General features: G+C 50.0%; 1 protein-coding gene across 1 annotated transcript; it reads right to left on the reverse strand.

Annotated features, from left to right (window-relative positions):
- Nucleotides 1-1,155: 1,155 nt before the first annotated feature.
- LOC144890940 (uncharacterized) lies at nucleotides 1,156-12,172 on the reverse strand. The gene is made up of 2 exons (XM_078772828.1): nucleotides 11,926-12,172; nucleotides 1,156-5,349 (listed from the first exon to the last, which is right to left on the reverse strand). The coding sequence occupies exon 2, from the start codon at nucleotides 5,054-5,056 to the stop codon at nucleotides 2,402-2,404; it is 2,655 nt and encodes an 884-aa protein (XP_078628954.1). The 5' UTR covers nucleotides 5,057-5,349; nucleotides 11,926-12,172; the 3' UTR covers nucleotides 1,156-2,401.
- Nucleotides 12,173-26,005: the final 13,833 nt, after the last annotated feature.

Raw genomic sequence — 26,005 nt, forward strand, 5'->3', positions numbered from 1 at the left:
CCTTCCCGTCAATTGCAATTCGCATTGCCAACTGCATGTTGGGCGGTTTTCCCTTCATCCGCCATTGACCACGAGGCAGGGTTGGGGGAAGGAAGGCGGGTCCCCACCTCGTCAGAGAGGGGAGGAGTGAGCCGGCCCCACTCGACCAACCATGAACAAGGGGTTTGGCTTGAGAGGGCGGGGAGAGAACGTTTGGGGGAGGTTTGCAAAGGTTGAGGGGCGGGGCCTATATAACCCACGGCGGGGGCGTTCCCAGGAGAGATGGACTTTGAGTTGGTCTGAGTTGGTTGGGAGTCGGTCGTCAAGTGCAGAGTGGTGAAGAGTCAGTCAGTAGAGGTGGTGGTCAAGTGGTTGCGTTGGTTGCGGTGAGGAGTCGGTGGTAAAGAGTGAGGGACCAAGAAAGAGAGAGAAAGAGTCCTGAAGCAAGAGAGGAAGTTGTTGAACTGGGTGGGACTAAGCAAGAGAGGAAGTTGTTGGACTGGGTGGGACTAAGGAAGGAGAGAGAACCCGTCACACCAATCCCCCAAGCTCCGCGTTGGCTCCACCAAGCGTTCACCTCCACCAAGGCTCCACCAAGCTCCGCGTTGGCTCCACCAAGCGTTCACCTCCACCAAAGCTCCACCAAGCTCCGCGTTGGCTCCACCAAGCGTTCACCCCCACCAAAGCTCCGCGTTGGCTCCACCCAGCGTTCACCTCCAGCCATCCACATCCTGCCATTCCTGCAATTCCCCGCGTGAGTCAGTGTCTTTTGTTTGTTCTGTCCTGGGTTAATTAAGACTGTAGGTAAGCTAGCCTTTTCCCTGTGTCACCTGCGTCTTATGTGCTTGTAAATAAACGTGACTGCTTTCTTTTTGCTTGTGTGTAAATAGTCAATAAATTTAGTAGTATTTCCAAACCTTTTTGTCTTCTTTTTCTTCTTCACATCCGTGTCGCCTTTGTCTTTTCCCTATTGACTAGCTGTGGTGCGATCCGGCCAAAGTCCTGGGTGAATCGGGTGAGTCAGGGATCCTGTTAGGTCGCGGCAATACCAAACCGCTCGGTAACTAACATCTTAATCCGCGATCTGTAACAATATATATATATATATATATATATATATATATATATATGCCGAGAACGAGGACTTAGGACTTGGGACTCAGAAGAACTCAGAAGAAAGGAGCAACGGATATATTTATTGGAACTCGAGTACTCAAGCTTGAGGACAGCAAAGTTGCATTGAAACTCACAAGGAATGACCAACAGTACAACAAGATGCTCTGAAATAATTCAATTAACATTGCTTTATATAAAGGAAAGTCAGGGGTGGAGTTAGCTCACAAGACACAGAGGAGAAACGGGCTCATTGGGTCCCCCACCATAGTCCCATCCTGTTGTTCAGTTAATTAAAGGAAGTTCATCCAAGGCCAGTCATGGGTTAGCTTCTGATAAGGAGATGGTCAGCATTATGTGACAACATGTTTACAACTTTCTGTATAGCAGCTGGCTTGGGAAAGTACAAAGGGGAGTGGTCACTCGTAAAACTGTCAACTTGCAAGATAATGGCAAAACAGGAAACAGGCAAAGAGAGATAAGAGTTGCCTTCAAGGCCGGGAAAGGGGAACTAGAGATTGCGCCCACGCAGGCCAGAGCACAAAGGCAGAGAACTCCTTATTAGGATATTACACATCCTCAATGCAGTAGAAAGAACTCAGTATCATGAGAGAGTACAGTAGCAAGTCAAAACAAAACATATAATTGGTTATACTTGGTAATTGGTAAAGCAGCAAGGATATACAAAGGGGGAGGGGCATTACAGCTCCCTACATACCGCCCTTTTGGATCTAAGATACAAAGTTATCTACGAGCCAATCAAAGGCCTTTATTTCAAACAAAAACAGAAAAATCATTCAACATATCACGCGAAGGCAGCCCCGTAAGAATGTCCCGTACCAAAGCACCACACAAACTCAGTAGGATGATTCGCGTCTGTATGTGAGTATGCAATGTAAGGCCGTAAAAGCAGAGTGATCAAATGGCACACAAAATCCACCAAAAGAGGTGGGAGAGAGAGAGAGTGTAACTAAACGTAACGTACCACACGAATGCAGCCCAGTGAGCATGTCCCGTACCCAGTACCGCACAACGAACCCAGCAGGCTGATCCGCGGGTGTGTGGGTGCAAGTGGGTGTAAGTGGATGTATGATGTAAGTCGGGTGTAGATGGGTGTATGAGGTGAGACCGTAGAGACATGAAGATCGAATAGCGCGCCAAATCCACAACGAAGACCTCTGGTTCCACCGGGGTCCACACCCAGGAAGATCTCCGACCCACCCTTGGACCACAGAGGTGCAGCCGGACTCCTCCCCAACTGGAGCTCGCCCAGGCTTCCCCAAGTGAAATCCTTGTCGATCTTCAGCGCTCAATCGATATTCATGTTCATGAGGTCTCTTACGTGCTGGTGATCTGGGGAAGACACAACATCGTCAGTATCAGGTGGCTCAAACCTATGGCCATGGAATAAAGCATAACGATCCAAAGGTGGGAGAGAAACTTCCTTTGGGTCAAAGTCGAGATCGTCCGAGGCGATGCTGCTTGCTTCGCTGTTATTCAAGGGCGAATCTCCAAAACAATCAGACTCGGAACTCAGAGTATTTTCACGATCGAGTTCCTCTCCATCCGGGCTTGGGTTCACAGCTGGGTCCAAATCCCGAACTGGGTCAGTGGCGTTTGACTCACTGTGGGCTTGTGAGACATAAAGGTGAGCTCGTGAAACATGGAGAGGCAGAGCCTGCATTGAAACATAAACATCAGCCGGGGACCCTCGCAAGTGGCCCACATCATCATTGGTAACATCATCAGTAACATTATTTTCAGGTGGCGTAGGCCTGCGGAGTGGACGGCCCATAGTCATAGCCACGGCATGGCATATCGTGAAGAAACGAGAGGAATCCTTCAGGAAATCGTCGATTTCTTCTTCCGACGTGTCGGGGCCCAGTTTAAACGGCCTCCTGGTAGCCTGAAATGCTTCGAGGTCCGCATAAGTGTACTCGACGTCATTATCGGTAATATCAACAATGGAAGAACAATCTTCGGAAGCGGAGATCTCATTGTCGCGGCCCAAGGACTCGTTCAGGTCGTCGTTCCAGGATCCGCGACGGGCAGTTGAGTTGACAGCTGGTGTGTCCTCTGGACCCACGGTCAGCTTTTCAAGCATCACCATGGCCCTTTCTGTTGTCGTCTGCAGTGTCCATCCTGTGGAAAACTTCCTCACACACGCAAGGACTAAAGCCTTGATTATTACACAACAAACCACGATTCCAAGGACTATTGCCAAGGCGGTTAGTACCCACTTTACAATTGTGCCTGTCCACCCCTTGAACCAGTCGGTAAGCCACTGGTGGGAGGCTTCCCGATCCAATCGATCCCTTGTCAATGAGTGAGCGCTTTCCCTTAACGTTATAATAGCAGCACTGACACCCTGTGAGGGGTCAGGAATAAAAGTGCAACATTTACCCTCAATTATCCCACATACCCCTCCTCGTTCTGCCAATAGCATATCTAATGCAACCCTATTTTGCATAACCATTGTACGCAGATGGACAACTGTGTCCAACATTTCGTCGTGTGCTGTAGCGGTGGCGTTGGCCACAGTTTCTAAGATTAACGCAATTTTGTCAATGCGGTAACTGTTCATGACCGTCCCAGCCCATGGGAAGAAGAAGCTAACGGCTTTCTCCCAATCAGCGCCGTGTAAAGTAGTGGTGTCGTCGTCGTGCCAATAGGTGCTTCGTTGTGTCCTTATGAGTGCGGTGGTATTATGCAAGTGCTGTCGCATTTCCATCTCTGGGAAAACTGATCCTAAATAGCAAATTCCTCCCCAATTATCAGGTAAAAACGGGTAAGCTTTATTCCCGCATACAAACATGGTCCCGTGCGGGGCCACTAAATGGGTGGTCATGCAAGTGAGAAGACCTGGGATAGTGTTTGTCCCGTTTTCCCCTTTCCATGCCAACTGGAGGTGTGTGAGGTTATGCAAGGGCGAGCTTGTAACGTTCACTAGGAGCGTGTGTTTCCCTTTTCTCGGGTCCGCGGGAAGGGTATCTCTACACACGGATTTGCCTACCATTACTTGGCCCTTTCCTTCTAAGCAGAGGGCCCCCCATGCCGGCTTGACCCAAACCGGCGCCGGACGTTCCTCAAAGTGTCGGGACAGGATGGGAGGGGAGTACTGGAAAACTCGTTTACACGCAGTTCCGTCAGAACCTTGGCTTGTCAGGGTTGTACTAATGCATTTGGTATCTAGTGGCTTCGAGCACAAATCATTGAGTGATAGGGGTAACACTACCATTGGTATGCCTGCTGTGCTGGTGCGGGGAAGGTGCATACACATCCAACACTGTGTCCTATTCTGTACTGTGGCCATATGCCGTGCGACCTTCCAGTATGTGTTCTCCTCTGGCTTCCTTCTTACTTCCTGGGCAGGAGGGGGTTTAATGACGTAGGCGGCACAACTAGGCCGGATTTGGTGTTGGGTATCTCCCCTCTTTTTGTTCCTTCTAATCAGCGTGCGCGGGGGCCATATTCCACATTCAAGTATTATCGTGGTGTGTGGGCCGACGAGGGCATGCGACAGTAGGAGAGTAGTATTGTCGATGCCCGTGCCCCATTGATATCCTGCGGCGGCGTGACTATTCACGGTCCCAGTAAACCTTCCATTTTCCACCTGTCTAACTTTAGTTAAGACTATGCGTGGGGTTGTCATGCGTGCCTGTGGTGTCCCATTGTGTACCACCATGGCTTCCATCCATCTTACAGATAGCCACTTGAAATGTGTCTCCAACTCACAGCAATGTACTACTATCCCCTGTCCCCGGCGAGCCGTTATGTATTTGACGGAGTAAAGTTTAAATAACGTGTAGTTGTCGTGTCCTGGGTATTTGGGGAGATCCTCTCTCAGTGGGTTAAACTGCAGAAGCCTATCCTTGGCGGGGTTTGTTAGGCAGCTGCCCAGAATTCCCATCATCATGACCGTCATCGCCGCCCTTAGGAGACTGTGGTGCCCTAGACGGTGCATTGTCTTCAGCGGTGTGAGGTATGGTGTCTGCAGCAATGTGAGGTGCGGTGTCTTGTGTGGCTTGTGGTGCGGGGAAGGACAACTTACAATGGGTGGCGTGGATCCACGAAGGTTTACCCTCGCAGAAGACTGCCGTCGGTGTGACCAGTAGCACCTGGAATGGTCCCTTCCACCGTGGCTCCAAAGCAGCCTTGCGGGTGAAGTGCTTCACGAGCACCCAGTCGCCGGCCTGAAAGTTGTGGATGGCGTGGCCTATTGGTTCAGGCAGCGCCTCTCGTACTCGAGCATGGATGCTGCGTGCCACATTCGACAAGCCTATGCAAAATCTCAAAAGCATGTCATCCATTACTGGCAAAGCAAGGGTGGACATGTCTGTTGGTGCTGAAACGGGCAAGCTCATAGGTCGTCCCATTAATATTTCGTGGGGGGAAAGGCCCGTAGTGCGACCCGGGGTGGAACGAATGCTCATCAATGCAAGCGGAAGAGCCTCTGGCCACCTCAAGCCTGTGTCTGCGCAAAGTTTCGCTAGTTTATTCTTTAAAGTCTTGTTCGTTCGTTCCACAAGTCCTGAGGACTGTGGGTGGTAGACGCAATGGAAGGATTGTTTAACGCCCAACGCCTTCAGGATGCCCTTAACCACCTGCGCCGTGAAATGGCCTCCTTGATCTGACGAAATTATCTGGGGAATGCCAAATCTGCACATAAAATCCCGCACGAGGCGCTTCACTACTGTCGGAGCATCGGATTTGACGCATGGGTATGCTTCGACCCATTTGGTGAACGTATCTACGATTACCAACACATAGCGAAACGACATGCTTGGTTCCAATTCTGTAAAATCGAACTCAATAGTTGCGAACGGCCCACTAGGCGGGGGTCGTCCCCCATCATGTGCATGTCTCGGTGGCGCCCCTCTATTGTGTTGCTGGCAGACCACACACGATCGGCACACTTCGGATACAATCCGTGACAGTCCTGGCGCTGCCCAAGTGTAGTCTATCTGTCCCATCACCCCCCTCTGGCACACATGACCATTCTGATGAGCCATGCGTGCCAGCCAAGGCAGTAAAGCCTGGGGTGCTATAGGTTTTTCATCAAGGGTCCACATTTCCCCTGGCCCAGGGCGTATCGCTCCTCGTTTGAGCCAGACCTCGTGTTCGGCCGTCGGTGCAGCATTTTGCAAATTTATGATATCGTCCTTAGTTGGTGTGGCGGGTGGTCCCGCAGTCGGTATGTCGGCAATCTGTGCGGCTGTCTTCTGTGCTCGTGTCACCATCGGCATGTTGCGTTCTATCTGTTGGTTGGCGGCCTTTCCTGCCGCCTCGTCCGCCCTTGCGTTGCCCCGGGCAACGTCAGTGTCCGCCCTTTGGTGGCCACGACACTTAATTACCGCGATAGCGCGGGGAAGTAAAATGCTTCGGAGGAGCCCTTCTACCAACGCGCCATTCTTTATCACTGAACCGGCAGATGTGAGAAAACCTCTCATCTTCCAGATGGCTCCTTTATCGTGGACTACGCCGTGAGCGTAGGCCGAATCTGTGTAAATGTTGACGGCAAGGCCTTCCGCCAAGCTGCACGCTCTGGTCAAGGCGCACAGCTCCGCCTGCTGTGCGGAAAATGTAGGTGGAAGACGCCCGCTCTCTACCGTTTCGCTATCCGAGCACACGGCGTACCCGGACAACAGGGACCCGTCCCATGCGCGCCTAGCTGATCCATCGACATAATATGTACAGTCGGGATATTCTAAGGGATTGTCCTTTAAATCCGATCGCACCGTGGAGACTAGCTGCACAACGTCGGTGCACACATGAGGTTCGCCCTCCTCAGGAGTGGGCATCAGTGAGGCTGGGTTGAGCGTCGTGCAACGTTCGATCGTGATGTTGGCTGCAGTGATCAGTGTGGATTCGTATTGCATTAATCTAGTGTTAGACAAATGCTGTGTGCTTCGCTGTGACAACAGCGAAGTGACGCAATGTGGTACCCGTAGCGTTACTGGGTGTCCCATAACAATGTCCGCTGTTCTTTCTACTGCGTACCTGGCCGCTGCCACGGCTTGCAAGCACACCGGAAACCCTTGTTCGACCGGGTCTAACTTTTTACTAAAGTAGGCCACCGGCCGCTCCTTATCCCCATGGGTCTGTGTCAAAACTGACTGGGCGAAACCTCCCACGGCGTGAGTGTAAAGGGTAAATGGTTTCGCATAATCCGGGAGTCCTAATGACGGTGCCGTAACCAGCGCCTGTTTCAGCCCGTCAAAACATCGCCTCAATTCATCCGTCCATATCAATAGGTCCGGGGCATTTGATTTGGTCGCCTCGTACAGTGGTTTAGCCAGCAGCGCAAAATCAAGTATCCAAGTGCGGCAATATCCCGTCATACCTAGGAAGCGCAGCATTTGCCGTTGCGAGCGAGGGCGAGGCAGCTCCGTGATAGCGGTCACTCGTCCAGCATCCAATTCTCGTTTTCCGTGCGAAATGGCGTGTCCCAAGTAAGTTACAACCTGCCGCACAAACTGAAGTTTTGGTCTGCCTACTTTGTGGCCTTTGGCCGCCAAGGCCTTTAATAGGGCCAAAGAATCCATTTCGCACGCCTCCTTTGAAGGGGAGCAAATCAACAAATCGTCAACGTATTGCAGCAACACTGACCCTCCCTTCAATTCCACATCCGCCAGGTCGCGGTGCAGCGCCCGGGAAAACAGAGTGGGGCTATCTGAAAACCCCTGAGGTAGTACTGTCCAAGTATACTGGCGCCCCCTATGGGTGAAAGCGAACAAGTATTGTGACTCAGGCGCGATGGGCACAGAGAAAAACGCAGAACAAAGGTCGATGACCGTGAAGTATGTTGCGTCCGGCGGAATTGACATCATGAGGGTTTCTCCGTTTGGAACTAGTGGGTGTATGCCCTGTATCACCTTGTTCACCTCCCTTAAATCCTGTACAAATCTCCATTTGTCCTTTGACGGCTTTTTAACTGGCAAAATTGGTGTATTACATGGGCTGTTAGTTTCTACGATAATCTTCTGTTCCACTAGGGATTGAATCACTGGTGCTATGCCTACGTCGGCCTCAGGTCGTAGCTTATACTGTTTTACGTTTGGCAAGCGCATCCCCGGCTGCACTGCTATCACTAGAGGTTTGGCGTCTCGCATCCGTCCAACCTCACCGTCGCTTTTGGGCCATAAATTGTCTGGCACCTCCGCTAGGAGGTAATCTGACTCACCCGGGTCCGTCAGCACTGCCCTCATGGCATAGGTGCCTTTGGGGGGCAACTCTGCCTCTTCGAACTTTCCGTCCCTCCGTTCTGCCTTAATGTCAATTGAGAACCCTTCACCGTTTTCGAGCCGTTTCAAAGTCCAGCGGCCCCTCTTACACCGATAACCATGTAAGGGAACTTCTCGTAACCGCCCTACCATCCAACCTACACTTTCCGGCGGCCACCCTTTGGCAGTAGTGAGGGTAACATGGGCGACCGCTCCTTCGGGGTATTGGGTCAGCGCATGCTGACTCGGGGTTAGGACTACCTCAATTCCTATTCCCTCACGCCCGATCCATACCCGTGACAAGTGTAGAGGCATCCATTCGCCCAGCTTTTCCTTAACCCTTTCCCGGTAGTTTTCGTCCTCACCCGTTGCATCATAGTACGCAGTGCAATGGGGTGGATTATCCTTTAAGTCCTTTATCGAAATTTGGTGCTGTTGCATCCAATCTCGCAGCACTGAACTGTCCAAACACACATTATCTATGATATATGTCCAAGCAGACAAAGCCCCTGGATCCAAGCGCCACCAATACGCGGTGGGGCCGGGACGAGCCAGTGCCGTCATCAACAAGTCGCGTTTAGATTCCGCGACGTCTACGAAAACTCCCTCCTCGGTACATGAGATCTGACAGCCCAAACGGCACAATAAATCCCGTCCCAGCAAATTCGTCGGGGCGGTAGTGGTCATCAAAAAGGCGTGTTTAGCCTCCAGCGGGCCGCATGTTACTCGCACTTCCTCCGAAATAGGAAGCGCTTGGGGTAAACCCGAAACACCCAGTATTTGAACGTTCCTGGCCGTCGGGCGCAAAGAGGGCAATTGCCCCTTGTTAATTGTGCTGCGAGTCGCGCCCGTATCTACGAGAAATTCTAATTGTCTTCCCTCCACGTCCAACATCATGGTTGGTTCCTCTGCCGGTGTCATGGTCAAGAGAGGACACTCCTTGGGCGACTCGCCAGCGTCCCGTCAATAGGCCCCTCTATTGTATTGGGGCTGAAACCCCTTACGAGCCTTTGGGCAATCACGTATCCAGTGTCCCATCTGCTTGCAATAATGGCACGGTTCCTGCGGAACCGGTGGTGCGGAGGGCATAGGTCGTCCCTCTACAGCGCCCCTTCCGCCCTGCCGGCGTTCTGGCGGCCCCCAATGTGACTGGTTCACTGGTTGCCACTGCGGCGGGCCCCGGGGCGGGGCCCAGTTCCCCCTTGGTCCGTTCTGCATCCCACTATTGGGGGGTGGTCCAGGGGTTTGGAGAAGGGGTCTTGGTGGATACCAATTTTGGGGAGGGGGCCCTTGCACATTCCAAGTTTGAGGGTTTTGAGGAGGAGGGGGGAGAGGGGGTGGTATTGTCCATTGTTGTTTTATTTCGTCCATATTAATTAGTCCAAAATCTTCCTCAGTACAACCGTCGCGGTTTTCATTTTCGCTGTGGATCCACTCTCCGTTGGGGAATTGGCCCTTATAGAAAAAAGGATAACAACTCCTCCTATGTTCCTCAGGCTCTCGAACAGGTCCCCACTTCTGGCACTGTTCGTGTATGTAGTTCTGACTCTGATCCCCTTTTTTATTTTGGTTAAATTGAGCCCGTTTCTCCTGGACGAACATTTGCAATATTTCCTCCTTAATATCCTTCTTCTCCTCTAGGGAGGAGCCCGGGCATTGTTCCAGTTTGTCGCATAATTCGTTGGTTGTCATTCCCTTCCAGCCGAAGAGGACGGTCTGTACCTGTTTCTTTAACACCGGCCGAAGCCCCTCGATTAGATATTGATTTACCAATGGTTGGGGTAGCCCTCCCAGCTGCATCGGACCCAGTCCTCCCCAGCGCGCAATGGCCTTTTCCAACCTTTCTCGGTACTCTCCAATTGGTTCTCCTGCCTTTTGTTTTATGGCCCCAATTTTTCCCCAATCCGGACCTCCTGCTGGCAACAGCGCATGCTCGATGGCACCCAGCAGCCGGAGCTTCAGTGCGTCCCATTGTACTAGTGTTATCCGGGGGATTGCACCCACCGCCCTTGGGTCGTCGTGCGGCCAGTGTGCTCTTTGTCTAGCCCTTTCCCATACTTTGGGTGGGAGCACGGATACTCCCATATGAGTTATGTCTCTATAGTCGCACTCGCCAGCCATAAACCAATTCGACATGGTCGGCACTATCTGCCGCGGATCCTCAATAAGCAAATGTTGAATCCTTTCCCGCATTACAGTTAAAGAGGATTCTTTCCATGGTACTCTTTCCCGAACCCCATGACCTGCTGCGTCAACCCCGATAACTTGTACAGGGCACAATGTTTTCTTTTCCTCTATTTCCTGACATTCCGATGGGGTAGTTTGTGAGGTCCTTTTCCCCTTACAACCTACCAGTGAGGGGTATAACCCATCCGGTCCTATCGGTGGCGGGAACCCTGCGATGTCGGTCCCGTCATCTATTCCGTTAGCCCCGAGTTGTGCAAACGGCCTTCCCTGGCTCGGGTGGTTCTGGGGTATCTGGGGCGCGATGGTAGCGGGGTTATAGGGAGGTGGTGGCGGGGGCGCAGAAAGGATAGGTGGTGCCTGAAACCCTGGGACAGAGCTTAGGACTGGGGCTGGGGAGGGTAGATTGGTCACTGCCTCCCCTCTCGCGGGGTCTGGTTTTTCAACGAGCGGCATCAGTCGCGCGTTGGCCTGCCTCTCTATTTCCTTAAGCGCTTCATCCTGCTCTTTATTCGCCTGTTTCCTCAGACCCTTGAGTTTTGTTACCTCACCGGCCAAGCTGGCCTGTTTCGACTTTGCGTGTCGCTTCATCGCTTCTTCCTTCCACCAGCCAAAGACTTTCCAATAGTCAGGCGGAAAGTGTTTCGTGGCCTGTTCGAACTTTTCTAATGTCTCATACAACACGTCCAATTTTTCCAGCGCAAAAGACCCTCCTTCGGGCCACGGTTCTCCTAAATCCTTCGTCAATGCAACCCATGACTTCCCTGGTCTCACAGCAGCATAGCCATACCTCTTAAACATAAAAAATGCTGGGGTATGTCTAAGCGGTTCACCTGCCTTTACTGTCTTATTACCCATACTGTTACCCATCCTAGGAAAATTTAGTTTACCGACGTAGCCTTGTACTCGTGAGGATCGCCCGCCTCGCGTTTACAGCCGTCTACCTAACTCTGAGAGGCTCGCAGCCTTGTACTCGTGAGGTTCGCCCGCCTCGCGTGGTACGGCCGCGCTACCTACTCTCCTGAGAGGCTCGCCCGCCTACACAGCCGTCTATCCTACCCTTACTGCACTTTCCTGGCGTCCTACGCCCGTATAATAGTTCTGATCTTACTTAAAATTCCAACGTCTCCCGGGTAGGCCTCGGTTCGGGACGCCGCCCTTATCCTTACCCTCACAACCCAGAGATCTATTACCCCTTAACCTCAGGCGCCCAACGTGGGGCACTTCTCCTTACGTAACGTTACCCTAACGAGTCCATAAACAATCAGTTGCTCCAGGACCCAAGCGGTCCGTAATTAAATTTAGGTTCGTGGAACAGGTATGAGCAGGGAACGGAACGTACGGCGACCGAGCAAGAGAGAGTGGGTTACAATTTGGACTGACCCCCGGGCTAAAAAGGAAAAAACAAAAGAAAACCACAGCTCACCTGACCCGGATCAATTGCCAGCTGGTCTCTCACCACTCCCTTGCCTGGGACCGCGTCCCGGACTGCCCAGACTGATCCCACCGCTGCCACCAGTTGCCGAGAACGAGGACTTAGGACTTGGGACTCAGAAGAACTCAGAAGAAAGGAGCAACGGATATATTTATTGGAACTCGAGTACTCAAGCTTGAGGACAGCAAAGTTGCATTGAAACTCACAAGGAATGACCAACAGTACAACAAGATGCTCTGAAATAATTCAATTAACATTGCTTTATATAAAGGAAAGTCAGGGGTGGAGTTAGCTCACAAGACACAGAGGAGAAACGGGCTCATTGGGTCCCCCACCATAGTCCCATCCTGTTGTTCAGTTAATTAAAGGAAGTTCATCCAAGGCCAGTCATGGGTTAGCTTCTGATAAGGAGATGGTCAGCATTATGTGACAACATGTTTACAACTTTCTGTATAGCAGCTGGCTTGGGAAAGTACAAAGGGGAGTGGTCACTCGTAAAACTGTCAACTTGCAAGATAATGGCAAAACAGGAAACAGGCAAAGAGAGATAAGAGTTGCCTTCAAGGCCGGGAAAGGGGAACTAGAGATTGCGCCCACGCAGGCCAGAGCACAAAGGCAGAGAACTCCTTATTAGGATATTACACATCCTCAATGCAGTAGAAAGAACTCAGTATCATGAGAGAGTACAGTAGCAAGTCAAAACAAAACATATAATTGGTTATACTTGGTAATTGGTAAAGCAGCAAGGATATACAAAGGGGGAGGGGCATTACAGCTCCCTACATATATATATATATATATATATATATATATATATACATATATATATATATATATATATATGGAAATGGAAACAAATCGGTTTAAATCCGGATGTGAAGTAGTTCCGTACGGTTTGGTGTATATAATTACGAATTGAAGATCGTAATTGAATTCACTTAGTTCAAAACGTCATTCCAATTTATAAATTGATACTTTAACAAAATACTGTTTTAAATGACGGTTGTATTGGGATATTATCAAACCAGCTCTTTGCCGTCATCTGTCCACTTCCAGATTCACGGCAGGTTCGTATCGAGTTAATTTCAAAATCATAATTTTATTGAGGAATTTATGAAACCTCCTACCGACCTGAGAACATCCTCTGGGAACCAAAAACGTTCCACAGGAGTTTTGGTGGGGCTAGCCCCAAAACTGATGGAGTAGTTTGGGGACGGACAGACAGACAGACAGACAGACACTCCTGTTTTATAATATAGATACATATACACTACATGACTAAAAGTATGTGGACACCCGAACATTGAACATCTCATTCCAAAATCATGGGCATTAATATGGAGTTGGTCCCCCCCTTTGCTGCTGTAACAGTCTCCACTCTTCTGGGAAGGCTTTCCACTAGATGTTGGAACATTGCTGCAGGGATTTGCTTGTATTCAGCCACAAGAGCATCAGTGAGGTCAAGGAACTGATGTTTAGGCAATTAGGCCTGGCTCGCAGTTAGCATTCCAATTCATCCCAAAGGTGTTCGATGGGCTTAAGATCAGGGCTATGTGCAGGCCAGTCAAGTTCTTCCACACCGATCTCGACAAACCATTTCTGTATGGACCTCACTCTGTGCAAGGGGGCATTGTCATGCTGAAACAGGAAAGGGCCTTCCCCAAACTGTTGCCACAATGTTGGAAGCACACAATTGTCTAGAATGTCATTGTATGCTGTGGCGTTAAGATTTCCCTTCACTGGAACTAAGGGGCCAAGCCCGAACCATGAAAAACAGCCCCAGACCATTATTCCTCCTCCACCAATCTTTACAGTTGGCACTATGCATTTGGACAGGTAGCGTTCTCCTGGCATCTGCCAAACCCAGGTTCGTCCGTCAGACTGCCAGATGGTGAAGTCGGATTCATCACTCCAGAGAAGGCATTTCTACTGCTCCAGAGTTCAATGGCGGCGAGCTTTACACCACTCCAGCTGATGCTTGGCATTGCACATGGTGATCTTAGGCTTGTGTGCGTCTGCTCGGACATGGAAACCCACTTCATGAAGATCCCGGCAAACAGTTGTTGTGCTGACATTGCTTCCGGAGGCAGTTTGGAACTCGGTAGTGAGTGTTGCAACCGAGGACAGACTATTTTTATGCGCTACATGCTTCAGCACTCAGCGGTCCCGTTATGTGAGCTTGTGTGGCCTACCATTTCGCACCTGAGCTGTTGTTGCTCCTAGACGTTTCCACTTCACAATAACGGCACTTACAGTTGACCGGGGCAGCTATAGCAGAGCAGAAATTTGATGAACTGACCTGTTGGAAAGGTGGCATCCTATGACGGTGCCACATTGAAAGTCACTGAGCTCTTCAATACGGCCCATTCTACTGCCAATGTTTGTATATAGAGATTGCATGGTTGTGTGATTGATTACATACTAGGGCATGCCCGTACTATATATAAGCTAGGACGTGCCCGTACGTGGGTGCAAAAAAACATGCGTGCAAACAACAACAACAAAAAAAAACTTTGAAACCACGTGGCAGTAACGACCACAGAACCCCCCCCCCCCCTCTATTTACATGAATGGTTTGGTCCATTCGCAACGACCACAGAAACCCCCCCTCTATTTACATGCAATGGTTTGGTCCATTCGCAACGCCAAAGCGAACGGCGAACGGCTAAATCGCCATAGCTCGGTAAGTACTTGTCCGATTAATTTCAAACCTTGAAAAGGCACATCCTCGGGTCCCCAGCAATATACCTGGCAAGTTTAAAGTATATCGGACCCGTGGTTGTCGAGAAACAGCGGTCACAGACAAACATACAAACACACATACACACATACACACATACACACATACACACATACACACAGAGATTAATGGAATTATAGATAGATAGATAGATACCTGTCTGCAATGGGTGTGGCTGAAACAGCCAAATCCACAAATTAGAAGGGGGTGTCCACATACTTTTGGTCATGTATTGTGTCTATATATATATATATATATATATATATATATATATATATATATATATATATATATATATATATATATATATATATACATATACAGACTTGGCATTTAATATTGAATTTTTTTTTTTCTTGACTTGGGTTTACTTTCTGAACTCAGTATATCAATCTGGTGAGTTTCTTTTATGCTTCGGTGATTTCTTTGTTGAAAGAACCATGTCACTGATTGTCTTTCGCAGCAAGAAGTCAATAACAGGCTTATATCACAGGTGGCGTGACAAAATGTAAGGACAGTTACATTTGACGATTGGCTTCACAATCGGGTATATAAGGGTTGTTGCATTCTGTATTAGTGGAAAACAACTGCTGCACATCTACCAAAGTTATTGCCGCTTCCTCTGGAGATGGTCCGTCAACGTGACAATGCTGTTTGTCATGGAGTGGTGGCTTTAGGAAATTCTGGCATGAAACAGCGTGCTATTGCTCAGAAGTATGGCATCACTCAAGATCAGGTGTCAAAGATCCTGAAACGAAATGCTCAGAGGGGTGTCTCTACTCCAATACCGAGGCCAGGACGTCCATGCAGAACCACAAGGAGAGATGATCGCCAGCTGCACCGGTTAGTCTGCAATGGCCGTACCAAGTCAGCTAATCGGCTTCGGGCTGAGTGGCAGCAACTGACAAATGTGCCTGTATCCAGAAGGCTAGTCAACCAACGACTGGTTCAAGCAGGCTATCGTGCCAGGTATCCCCTGAGAAAGCCACGCCTGACCAGACAACACAGCCAGCGCCGATTGCAGTGGTCCAGAGAGCACCGTCAATGGCAGCCAGGAAACTGGATTCACGTGACCTTCAGTGTCGAGTCTAGATTTCTGGTCTATCGTCAAGATGGCCGCGTCCGAGTGTGCAGACAAGTGCATGAAGCCCACAACGAAGATTGTATAGTGCCAAGAGTCCAAGCTGGAGGTTACTGTTTGGGCTGCATTTCATGCAGGGGGCAAAACTGACCTGGTTGTTCTGAATGGAAACCTGAACCAGTTCAAGTACAGGGCCAATCTGGAAGAAACATTGCTTCCATTTGCTCATGCAGCCTTTCGAGGAAACTTTGTCTTCCAAGATGACAATGCACGGCCTCATCGTGCTCGCATGATCCAACACTTTCTTGCTGACCGTGGTGTCGAGCATGTGGAGTGGCCTGCCATGTCCCCGGATATGAATCCGATAGAGAACTTGTGGGCAGAATTAACGCGTCAAATCGACAACTTGGACCAGCAGCCTGCCTCTGTGCGTGAATTGCAGCAGACTATTGTCACTGCATGGCAAGCGATTCCTGTCCAACCATTGGCAAATCTCGTGAACAGCATGCCTCGACGTGTACGTGCTCTCCTGAATGCTCGTGGGGGTTACACGAAGTACTGAACTGTAATTTTACTGTCCGTAATCCCAGTCATAATTTAGCTTTTGTTTTTGTTGAATTTTTTTTGGCTAATGTGCAAAATAAAGAGATACTTCTGGAAAACGCCAAGAAGTTTAACACAGTACTGTCCGTGAATTGAGTTCGATATCAGTTTACATCACTTTCAAGGATCAATTTATTTGCTTCGAAATGTCAAATGTGTTTTTTGGTTCTTTTAAAGGTCACATTAACAAAATCTAGAATAATTTCAACATAATTCCAATGAACTTTTGGTTCTAAGTCATCTTGAAAAGTAAGTTCACCCCCACAAAAAAAATATTCCATATTAAATGCCAAGTCTGTGTATATATATATATATATATACATATATATATATATATATATATATATGTGTATATATATATATATATATATATATATATATATATATATATATATATATATATATTGTTACTGATCGCGGATTAGATGTTATTTCGACCGAGCGGTGGTGTATTACCGCGCCTAACAGTTATTCCCCGACTAGACCCCGATTCCACCCAGACGTTGACCAAATCGCGCTACGCTAAATCAATGATGGAAAGGCCACAACGACTGGGATAGATGAAACGACGCAAGGGGTACTGTTCTCAAGACCTCCGGAGGAGGATATAATTACAGTGGGGGAGAAAAGGGCTAGATTACAAGGTAGTGAGGTAAAGGCACAGAAGAGATAGGCACTTAAATACAATCTTATCTTAGCCCAGACAGACCACAGACAAACGGAACAAGGCTGACTTACACAGGGATTGATGGCAGGAAGGGACAGGTAGTCGATAGCAAAAGGTGCACCTTGGCTCGGGGACAGGATCAAGCACGGTCCAAGAGATGCAGGGAGGCCTCACAGCGCTCGGAGGTGGCGTCTTTCTTTCTCCAAGCTCAGCGCGCATCTGACGTCACCTCCCTCTTCCTGCACATGCTCAGCGGGGAGTGACACACCCTCGGCTGGTTGGCTCCGCCACAGATGGGCCCGGTCCGCCGCTTCTATTGGGTGCGGGGGTTACCGGGCTCCGCCCTTGACGAGGAGCTGACAGGGAGCCCCTATTTGGTAACCCCGTCGAGCACATGTTCGATGGCGGCTCGTTGGAAAGGCCTGGTGCCCTCCCAACACCCCCTACCAACCAAGCCGGAGTGAGGACGCGCACTCCCCGTGCCCGCCGCTGCTGTTGTTGTTGTTGTTGTTGCTGAACCGTGAGGAAGAGCTGCGGGGAGGTATTGGGAGGTCCTAAACTTCCTAACGGTGCCATACAATCACATTCTGGTGCAACGAAGGGTCAGAATTAATGGAAACGAGTCCTTAACTGACATAGACTAAGAATAACTAGCAAGATGTCCTATAGTTGTCTACGTGAGATGCGGTGGACCTGGATGCGACATTTAATGGGGGGAAATAGGGGGAGGTCGGGTCTACAGAGTGTTGTTTACAGAAAATGGGACTAGGGAATGGGGGATTGGGGATAGTTGGGAAGTATTGAGGAAATAGGGGAATATTTACAAGCGGATATGGATGGATGCAAATCCCATATCCGCAACATTGCACCCTTCTCTACCTCGGGGCGTCCCGACACGACAAATTTTTACCTACGTTAGTGTGGCACTCAGATGTAGTTCCCTCTACTATTAACTCAACCCTGAGTGCGACAGTTATACAGATGTTCACAAATGAGTAAATATGTCCCCCTGCGACGTTGCACCCTTCTCCTAACAGAAACACACCCACAGGATAACCGAATCACGGAAAGCATCCTCAAACTAAACATACAGCCGGTAGGGAGCATCATTTACACAAGACTGATATTTACACTACGATCCAGGACCTGTTCTTTGAGGAACACATGCAGATGTTATGCATAGGGAGAGCACGCATGCCAGCATCGATACACCAACCCACGAGTGCCCTGTGGCCCTACGGCCTTTAATAATGTGCAGAGCACCCCGTCCAAGCACCAAAAGCACCACCCCATACGCACAGTCAGCACCATCCGGTGCACCAATAAAGTGTTCAGTAACAATGCACAATTAAGTGTCCATGGTCACCGGTGGTGTCGCAGCCGGCCGATGTTCTGCCGCTGGTCTTGCCTTCATGGAGTGCACTTGGCCTTCTGGCTTCTTTAGAAATAAAGAAAGGCGCCAACCGCGTCTATTTCTTAATTGTGGCCGTCAGGGGGCCAATTAAAAGTGGTTCACCTGTATGGCATAGGTGCCACGTTGACCCAGAGGTCCATCAACGGGTGGTGCTTGCCCGCAAAAGAACTGCGGTCCATGGTGGGCGGCCACAAAAATTGCGGTCCATATGGTGTATCGATCCAGGCAGCAAGCAGCGGAAGTACAGGCCCACAACTGCGGAGCCAGCACCTCTCTCTCCTCTCTCTCTGCCCCAAAGCCAGATCCTCGGAGGTGGGAGACAAAATAAGACAAGTGAGTAAGGTGGTAAGGGCGCAAAAGTGCACGCAATTCAAGGTAATGCCCACTGGGGGCACATGGGAACCAGGTGAGACAGGTACGTTCCTACCGTACGCCCCCCCCCCCACCAGGTAACCTACATTGCCCCTCCCTTACCCCTTACTGTATCCACAAAACACAACACTACCCATAAACATCTACTTTACACATCAACAAACGTCCCTACTGTCTTCCCCGTTCCTCCCATAAACCAAATTCGTCTTCTCTCCCTCCTAACCAATCAAATTTGCCATTTCCAACTCTCATCAAAATTTGCCATCTCCAACTCAACATCAAAATTTGCCATCACCAACTCATCATCAGTCCCTCCTAAGGAGGGAGAGATGGAATCACCCCAATGTCTCATCCACGTCGTGATGCGTCTCACAAATCCACACAGCAATTCTCCTTTCCTGCAACACAGAACAAAGGAACACAGGTGTGGAGTCATCATCATCACCTCAGGTAAGTGGCTGCGTATGGTGCGACAGGTTCATCAATCCTAACTATTTCCTAAATGACTTTAACAACTTTACATTACCCGGGGTCTTTCCCTGCCAATCCATTGGCCAACTTGCACTATGGGTTCTAAAAACCAATTCCCATTGACCAAACTGTGGTGCTTCTCAAGTTGGGGTCTCACTCCCCCGATTCATCACTCGGTGCCCCCGCACAATTTCGGTGGCTGGGTCGTGTGACGCTCCCAGCTGGTCCGCCCACCTGCACACCTCCACCACTGTTGTTGCCTACCGAGCTCACCTGCTCCTCACCCTAACCTAACTAACTGGGGAAGGCCCTCTCGCACTCTCACCCCCTCAGTGCCCTCTCTGGCACGGGCTGCCCGATCCACACCCGGGATCCTCAGGCACCCACTGACACTAACGGCTCCCAGAGCCCACCTGCGGCCTCACCTGGCCGACATCTAACAGTGGCGGAGTGCCCAACCATTCACACTCATACTAACAGGCCACACGACCAGCCAATTTCACCACACCAATGCACCCATCCACAATACCATTCTGCAACCGCACCACAAATGCCAATATCCAACCACAATTTACCTATACCTTCTAACTATTCTTTAAACTACCCTCCCCGGGTACTCGTGAAAAGGGGTCCACTCTTCCCCCATCCACACCTTCGCACCATGCACACCACTCCGTACCACTTACTCCAACTCTCCCCACACCACTCATTCTCCGCTCCATATATTCCACACACCTGTACTTGCACACCTGTGCTCGCATACTTGGTGCCGCCTGCACCCTTCTCAACCCCAAGCGCATTTACGCTGATCCACAACACTCACTACTCATACACTGCTCCACACACCTGTCCAGTTCTCACACAGCATCATCTCATCTAACTACTCCCCTCTAAAACTTGCGCTTCCCAGTCGTCCCTTTAAACTATTGCGCTCCCTCGTCATTATCATCCACTCTAATCTACCTGCGTCCCCTCTACAGGTATCCTTGTCACTAACTAACCTTAACGTTACCTAATGTCATCTTCGCTAGATCCCTACACACAATATCCTAACCCACCCGGGCTAGTTTTCACTGCCATACACCCCATAAGCTAGTGCTCCTTTGCCCCCCTCATGGGAAGGGTGGCAGGGATGCCACCCTTACCCACCGTCATACGGCGCGAGTGGGACCTTGTGGGACCACCTCGTATGTGAGTCGTTGCCCGCCTGCCGGACCCCGTGCGTCGCCCCTTGCGGGGTCAGCGCGGGGCCGAACCGGCCGGGCCCCCACAGTACATTACCCCCAAGGGGCTCCCGTGCCTCGCCTGTCCCTCTAAAAACTACCACTGTTGGTGTCGATGCATGGGTCACACTTCCGCAACCCGCTACCCATTCCATACCACCACAACCTTGCTCACTCACACCTCGCACCTCTCCCATCACCGGACCCTCTCGCTCGCACCCTCGTTCCATACCCTCCGGACCAGCCATACACCTCACTCTTGGCCTCTCACGAACATCCGGGTCCATCTCGACCCCCAAGCTTATTAAATCACCTGGCGCATCATACGCACGACCATATTGGTCACCACTTACACCGGGTCCTCTTTCTCTTCGCTTCTCCTCCATCACCTGCGAATCCCTCATCCGGTTAATGAGCACATCATCACGATCCGAACACAGACTTTGGACCAATTCTTTTACTTCCTCCTTTATCTCTTTCTTATCCTCTCTCCGTCGCTTCTTAATTTCGCTCACCCCTTCTTCCACTTCTTCTAATTTCTGCTTCACCTCCTTCATCTCCTCGGGCGCCCCCTTAAGTTCTTCCTCTAACTCCACCTTATTTTTTTATATGTGCCCCCGCACCTCCCGCTCTTTAACCTCCATCACCTCTACCACCTTGTTCATTTTCCTCGTCAGGTCCTCATGTACCGTCTGACACTCTTTTTTAATTACCCCTACGTCCTTTTTCATCTCCTTCTGTGTCGATTTTAAACCCTCTATTACCGCTGTGTTCTTCTTTACCTGGTCCCCCAACTCCTTTTGTCCCACTGTCAGTTGTTCTACTCCCAGCGTCAACTCCTCTATACCACCTTGCAATTTTACAGTCCCCTTTCTCACCTCCTTCTCCATGCGCTCCTTACAGTGCCTCACCTCCTCGCGCACTCCTCCGACCTCCTCACTCACACCTCTTCTGATCTCCTCTCCCATCACTTGCATCTCCTGCCCAGATGCCACCCTCATCTGCTCCATTTCCTCCCTGTGAGCATCCAATTTATTTTCTACCCCCATTCTGACCCCCTCTATCTGCTGCCCCATTTTTTAAACTTCCCTTTCCGCTTGGTTCCTCATGTCCCTCAATTTGCCTTCCATACTGTTTTCTAACCCCTCTAACCCCTTTTTCATCCCTTCCATTTGATTCTCTTGAGCGGCCATTCTGTTTTCTACCCCCGTTAACCCATGTTTCACCCCTTCTATCCCATTGTCTAACCCCTCTAATTTAGCTTCTAGCCGTTCCCCCATTTCTCCCATTTTGCCCCCCATTCTGCCCCCCAATCGCTCACTATCAGCCCTCATTTGCTCACTATCAGCCCTCATTTGCTCACTCTGAGCATCCATCCGATTCCCCAATTGCTGAATATTAGCCCTCATCTCGTCCTTCTGCAGGTTGAGGGACGCCTGCATTTGTACCATAAATTGCTCCATGAGGGCCTGCATTTGGGCCATCCCTCCCACTTGTGCAGCGGGTGCGGCTGCCGTAGCCATGTGCGAGGCGCCATTTTGCGCGCCCGCAACCTCGTGCGCGAGAGCGCCATCTTGCGAACCTGCCTCCCTCACTGCTTCGCTCTCCTCATGTCCCTCAATTTGGTCCTGGATCGACCCTGCCTCACTCTCCTCTACCGGAACCCAGCCGTCTTGATCTGCCATAGCGCGACTTTCAAAATTCGGGTTTTTTGTAAAACAAAATCAAATTTCGGTGTCTTTATAATTTTGACCAAATTTTTTTCTAGATGTTTTTTTTTTTAATTTGGTTCGGGCCTCGAATCTCACTCCTCGACACCAATTGTTAATTAATCGCGGTTAGATGTTGTTTCGACTGAGCGGTGGTGTATTACCGCGACCTAACAGTTATTCCCCGACTAGACCCCGATTCCACCCAGACGTTGACCAAATCGCGCTACGCTAAATCAATGATGGAAAGGACACAACGACTGGGATAGATGAAACGACGCAAGGGGTACAGTTCTCAAGACCTCCGGAGGAGGATATAATTACAGTGGGGGAGAAAAGGGGTAGATTACAAGGTAGTGAGGTAAAGGCACAGAAGAGATAGGCACTTAAATACAATCTTATCTTAGCCCAGACAGACCACAGACAAACGGAACAAGGCTGACTTACACAGGGATTGATGGCAGGAAGGGACAGGTAGTCGATAGCACAAGGTGCACCTTGGCTCGGGGACAGGATCAAGCACGGTCCAAGAGATGCAGGGAGGCCTCACAGCGCTCGGAGGTGGCGTCTTTCTTTCTCCAAGCTCAGCGCGCATCTGACGTCACCTCCCTCTTCCTGCACATGCTCAGCGGGGAGTGACACGCCCTCGGCTGTTTGGCTCCGCCCCAGATGGGACCGGTCCGCCGCTTCTATTGGGTGCGGGGGTTACCGGGCTCCGCCCTTGACGAGGAGCTGACAGGGAGCCCCTATTTGGTAACCCCGTCGAGCACATGTTTGATGGCGGCTCGTTGGAAAGGCCTGGTGCCCTCCCAACACCCCCTACCAACCAAGCCGGAGTGAGGACGCGCACTCCCCGCGCCCGCCGCTGCTGTTGTTGTTGTTTTTGTTGTTGCTGAACCGTGAGGAAGAGCTGCGGGGAGGTATTGGGAGGTCCTAAACTTCCTAACGGTGCCATACAATCACATTCTGGTGCAACGAAGGGTCAGAATTAATGGAAACGAGTCCTTAACTGACATAGACTAAGAATAACTAGCAAGATGTCCTATAGTTGTCTACGTGAGATGCGGTGGACCTGGATGCGACATTTAATGGGGGGAAATAGGGGGAGGTCGGGTCTACAAAGTGTTGTTTACAGAAAATGGGACTATGGAATGGGGGATTGGGGATAGTTGGGAAGTATTGAGGAAATAGGGGAATATTTACAAGCGGATATGGATGGATGCAAATCCCATATCCGCAACAATATATATATATATATATATATATATATATATATTAATATATATATATATCTATATCTATATATATTGTTGCGGCATATGAGGATTGAGTTTTTTTTTTATTGTGTTGTATTGTATAATGAATGGTTGTGAATTATTGTTTTAGTCTGAGCCCTCCTTGCTCCAGTGTGTATAAAGGTCAAAGGGCGTTCCCGTAGTTAGTTCAATAAAGCATACATGAAGGACACTATAATATCCCTGTTCAGTAGTTTATTTCCTTATTCTATGTATTAGGTTAAGGCTTTGTCTCCCATTAAGATGACACTCCATTGCACCAAGTGAAATAAGATAGATTCCCTTCATTCTTCATTCCCCATTCCCACTCCCAAAAACTTCCATTGCCAAGCCTCAATTTCCAGCTACATCCCCTCCAAGTCTCCATTGCCAACTGCACTGGGCAGTTTGCCAGTTTGTTACAGCTGCGGGTTGTTTTCGCTCCAAAACCACCATTGAACATGTGCTCGGGTCGGGGAAGAGAGGCGTGCCCGCCCGTCGTCATCAAAGGCGGAGCCAGAGGGTCGCGCGACCAACCAGGGCCGAGGTGAGCACACCGAGGGGCGTGTCCTGAAGGCCGGCGGCTTGATCGCCGGAGGCGTTATAAAAGCGCGCGCGCAAGGTACTGCGTAAGAGGATCCAGGAGAACAGAGAGAACCAACTGCGAGAGAACATTAAGGACATCATCACCCAGGGAAGCACAAAGCCTGTTGTAGTCCTGGCAAAGCACGCGACGTCCACAGCAGCAGCAGCAGCGGCGGCCACAGCAGCAACAACACTCAACAGCCGCTTGGGGCCTGGACGGCGGTTTTGAGCAGGGCCGCGAAGGAACGGCGGCTGCTAAACGCGCCGATCGTGCTGCCGGACCCCTTGGACTTTCCTCTCCCTCCAGCCATCCACCTCCCGCCAGTCCTATCATCATTCCCCGCGTGAGTTTGTTCTGTTTGTTCTGTCCATGGGTTAATTAAGACTGTTTAGATAAGCTAGCGATTTGCAGTGTCTCTAAAATCTTCTGTATATTATTTTCTTATCTTTCCTTCTTCCTTGGTTATTTTGAGCCTGTACACCATAGGAATAAATTTAGTAGTATTTTCAACCTTTTTTTCGGCTTCTTCTTCTCTTCACATCCGTGTCGCTTTTGTCTTTTCCCTATTGAGTAGCTGTGGCCAACATCCGGCCAACGTTCGGGGATCGGGTTAATCGGGGTAACTGTACGACCGCGGGGCCATCCGCTCGGCAAACACAACATCTTATCCGCGGGCTGTAACAATTGGTGTCAGGAGCGGGAACTGACCCGAAGCACGCTTAATGCCCTCAAAATTACAAGCTGCTGAAATTATTTTAAAGACAAAACCCGAATTTTGAAATCGCGCCATGGCTGGTCAAGGCGACGGGATGTCGGTGGGAGAGATAGATGGGGTAGAATTGACCCAGGACCTCGGGGAAATGTATGTGGAGGAAAGAGAGGAGGAGAACATTGGCAATGTGGTTGAGGAGGTTTCAGGCACGCGAAATGGCGCTCTCGCGCACGAGGTTACGGGCGCGCAAAATGGCGCCTCGCACATGGCTACGGCGACCGCGCCCGCGACCGTAGCAGTGCCACCGGTGGATTTGAACCTTTTTATGATGCAAATGAAGGCCCTTATGGACAAGAATAGTGAGCAATTGGGAGACCAAATTGGAGGTTTGAAAAACAGTATGGGGGCAATGAGGGACGAAGCGAGGGCTCAGAGTGAGCAATTGGGGGTAATGAGGGACGAAGCGAGGGGTACCGTTGAGGGGTTAGACAAAAAATTTGAGGGGTTAGACAAGAAATTTGAGGGGTTAGACAATGGGATAGAAGGGGTGAAACATGGGTTAACGGGGGTGGAAAATAGTATGGCTGCCCAGGAGAATCAGATAGAGGGGGTGAAAAATGTGTTAGAGGGGTTAGAAAACAAGATGAAAAACAAATTGCGGGAAATAGGGGAGCAATCCGCCCAAGAAATTAAACAAATGGGAGAGCAAATAGAGGAGGTGAAAATCGGGGTAGAAACCAAATTGGATGCTCAGAGGGATGAATTGGGACAGATGAGGGTGGCATCTACAAAAGAGAGGGAGGAGATGAAGGAGGAGATACGACGAGGTGTAAGCGAGGAGGTCTCGGGGCTACGCGAGGAGGTAAAGCGAGGTGAAAAGCATATGGAGAAAGAGGTGAGAAATAATACGGCGAAGTTACAAGGGGGAATCGAGGGTCTGACGAGGGGAGTAGAACAGCTGACTGTGGGACAAAAGGAACTCGTAGACCAAGTGGAAAAGAACACTGCAATAATCGGGGGGTTAAAAGCGACACAAAAAGACATTAAAAATGACTTAATAGCGACACAGAGGCAATGTCAGATGGTACGAGAGGGACTGACAACGAGGTTGGACGAGGTGACAGAAGTAATGGAGACGAAGGTCCGGGAGGTGAGGACGCACATAGAGACGATCAAGGTAGCCTTAGAGGATGAACTTGAGGAGATGCACCGGGAAATA

This window comes from Myxine glutinosa, chromosome 2, assembly GCF_964187855.1.
Source record: "Myxine glutinosa chromosome 2, kmMyxGlut1.1, whole genome shotgun sequence".
NCBI lineage: Eukaryota > Metazoa > Chordata > Myxini > Myxiniformes > Myxinidae > Myxine > Myxine glutinosa.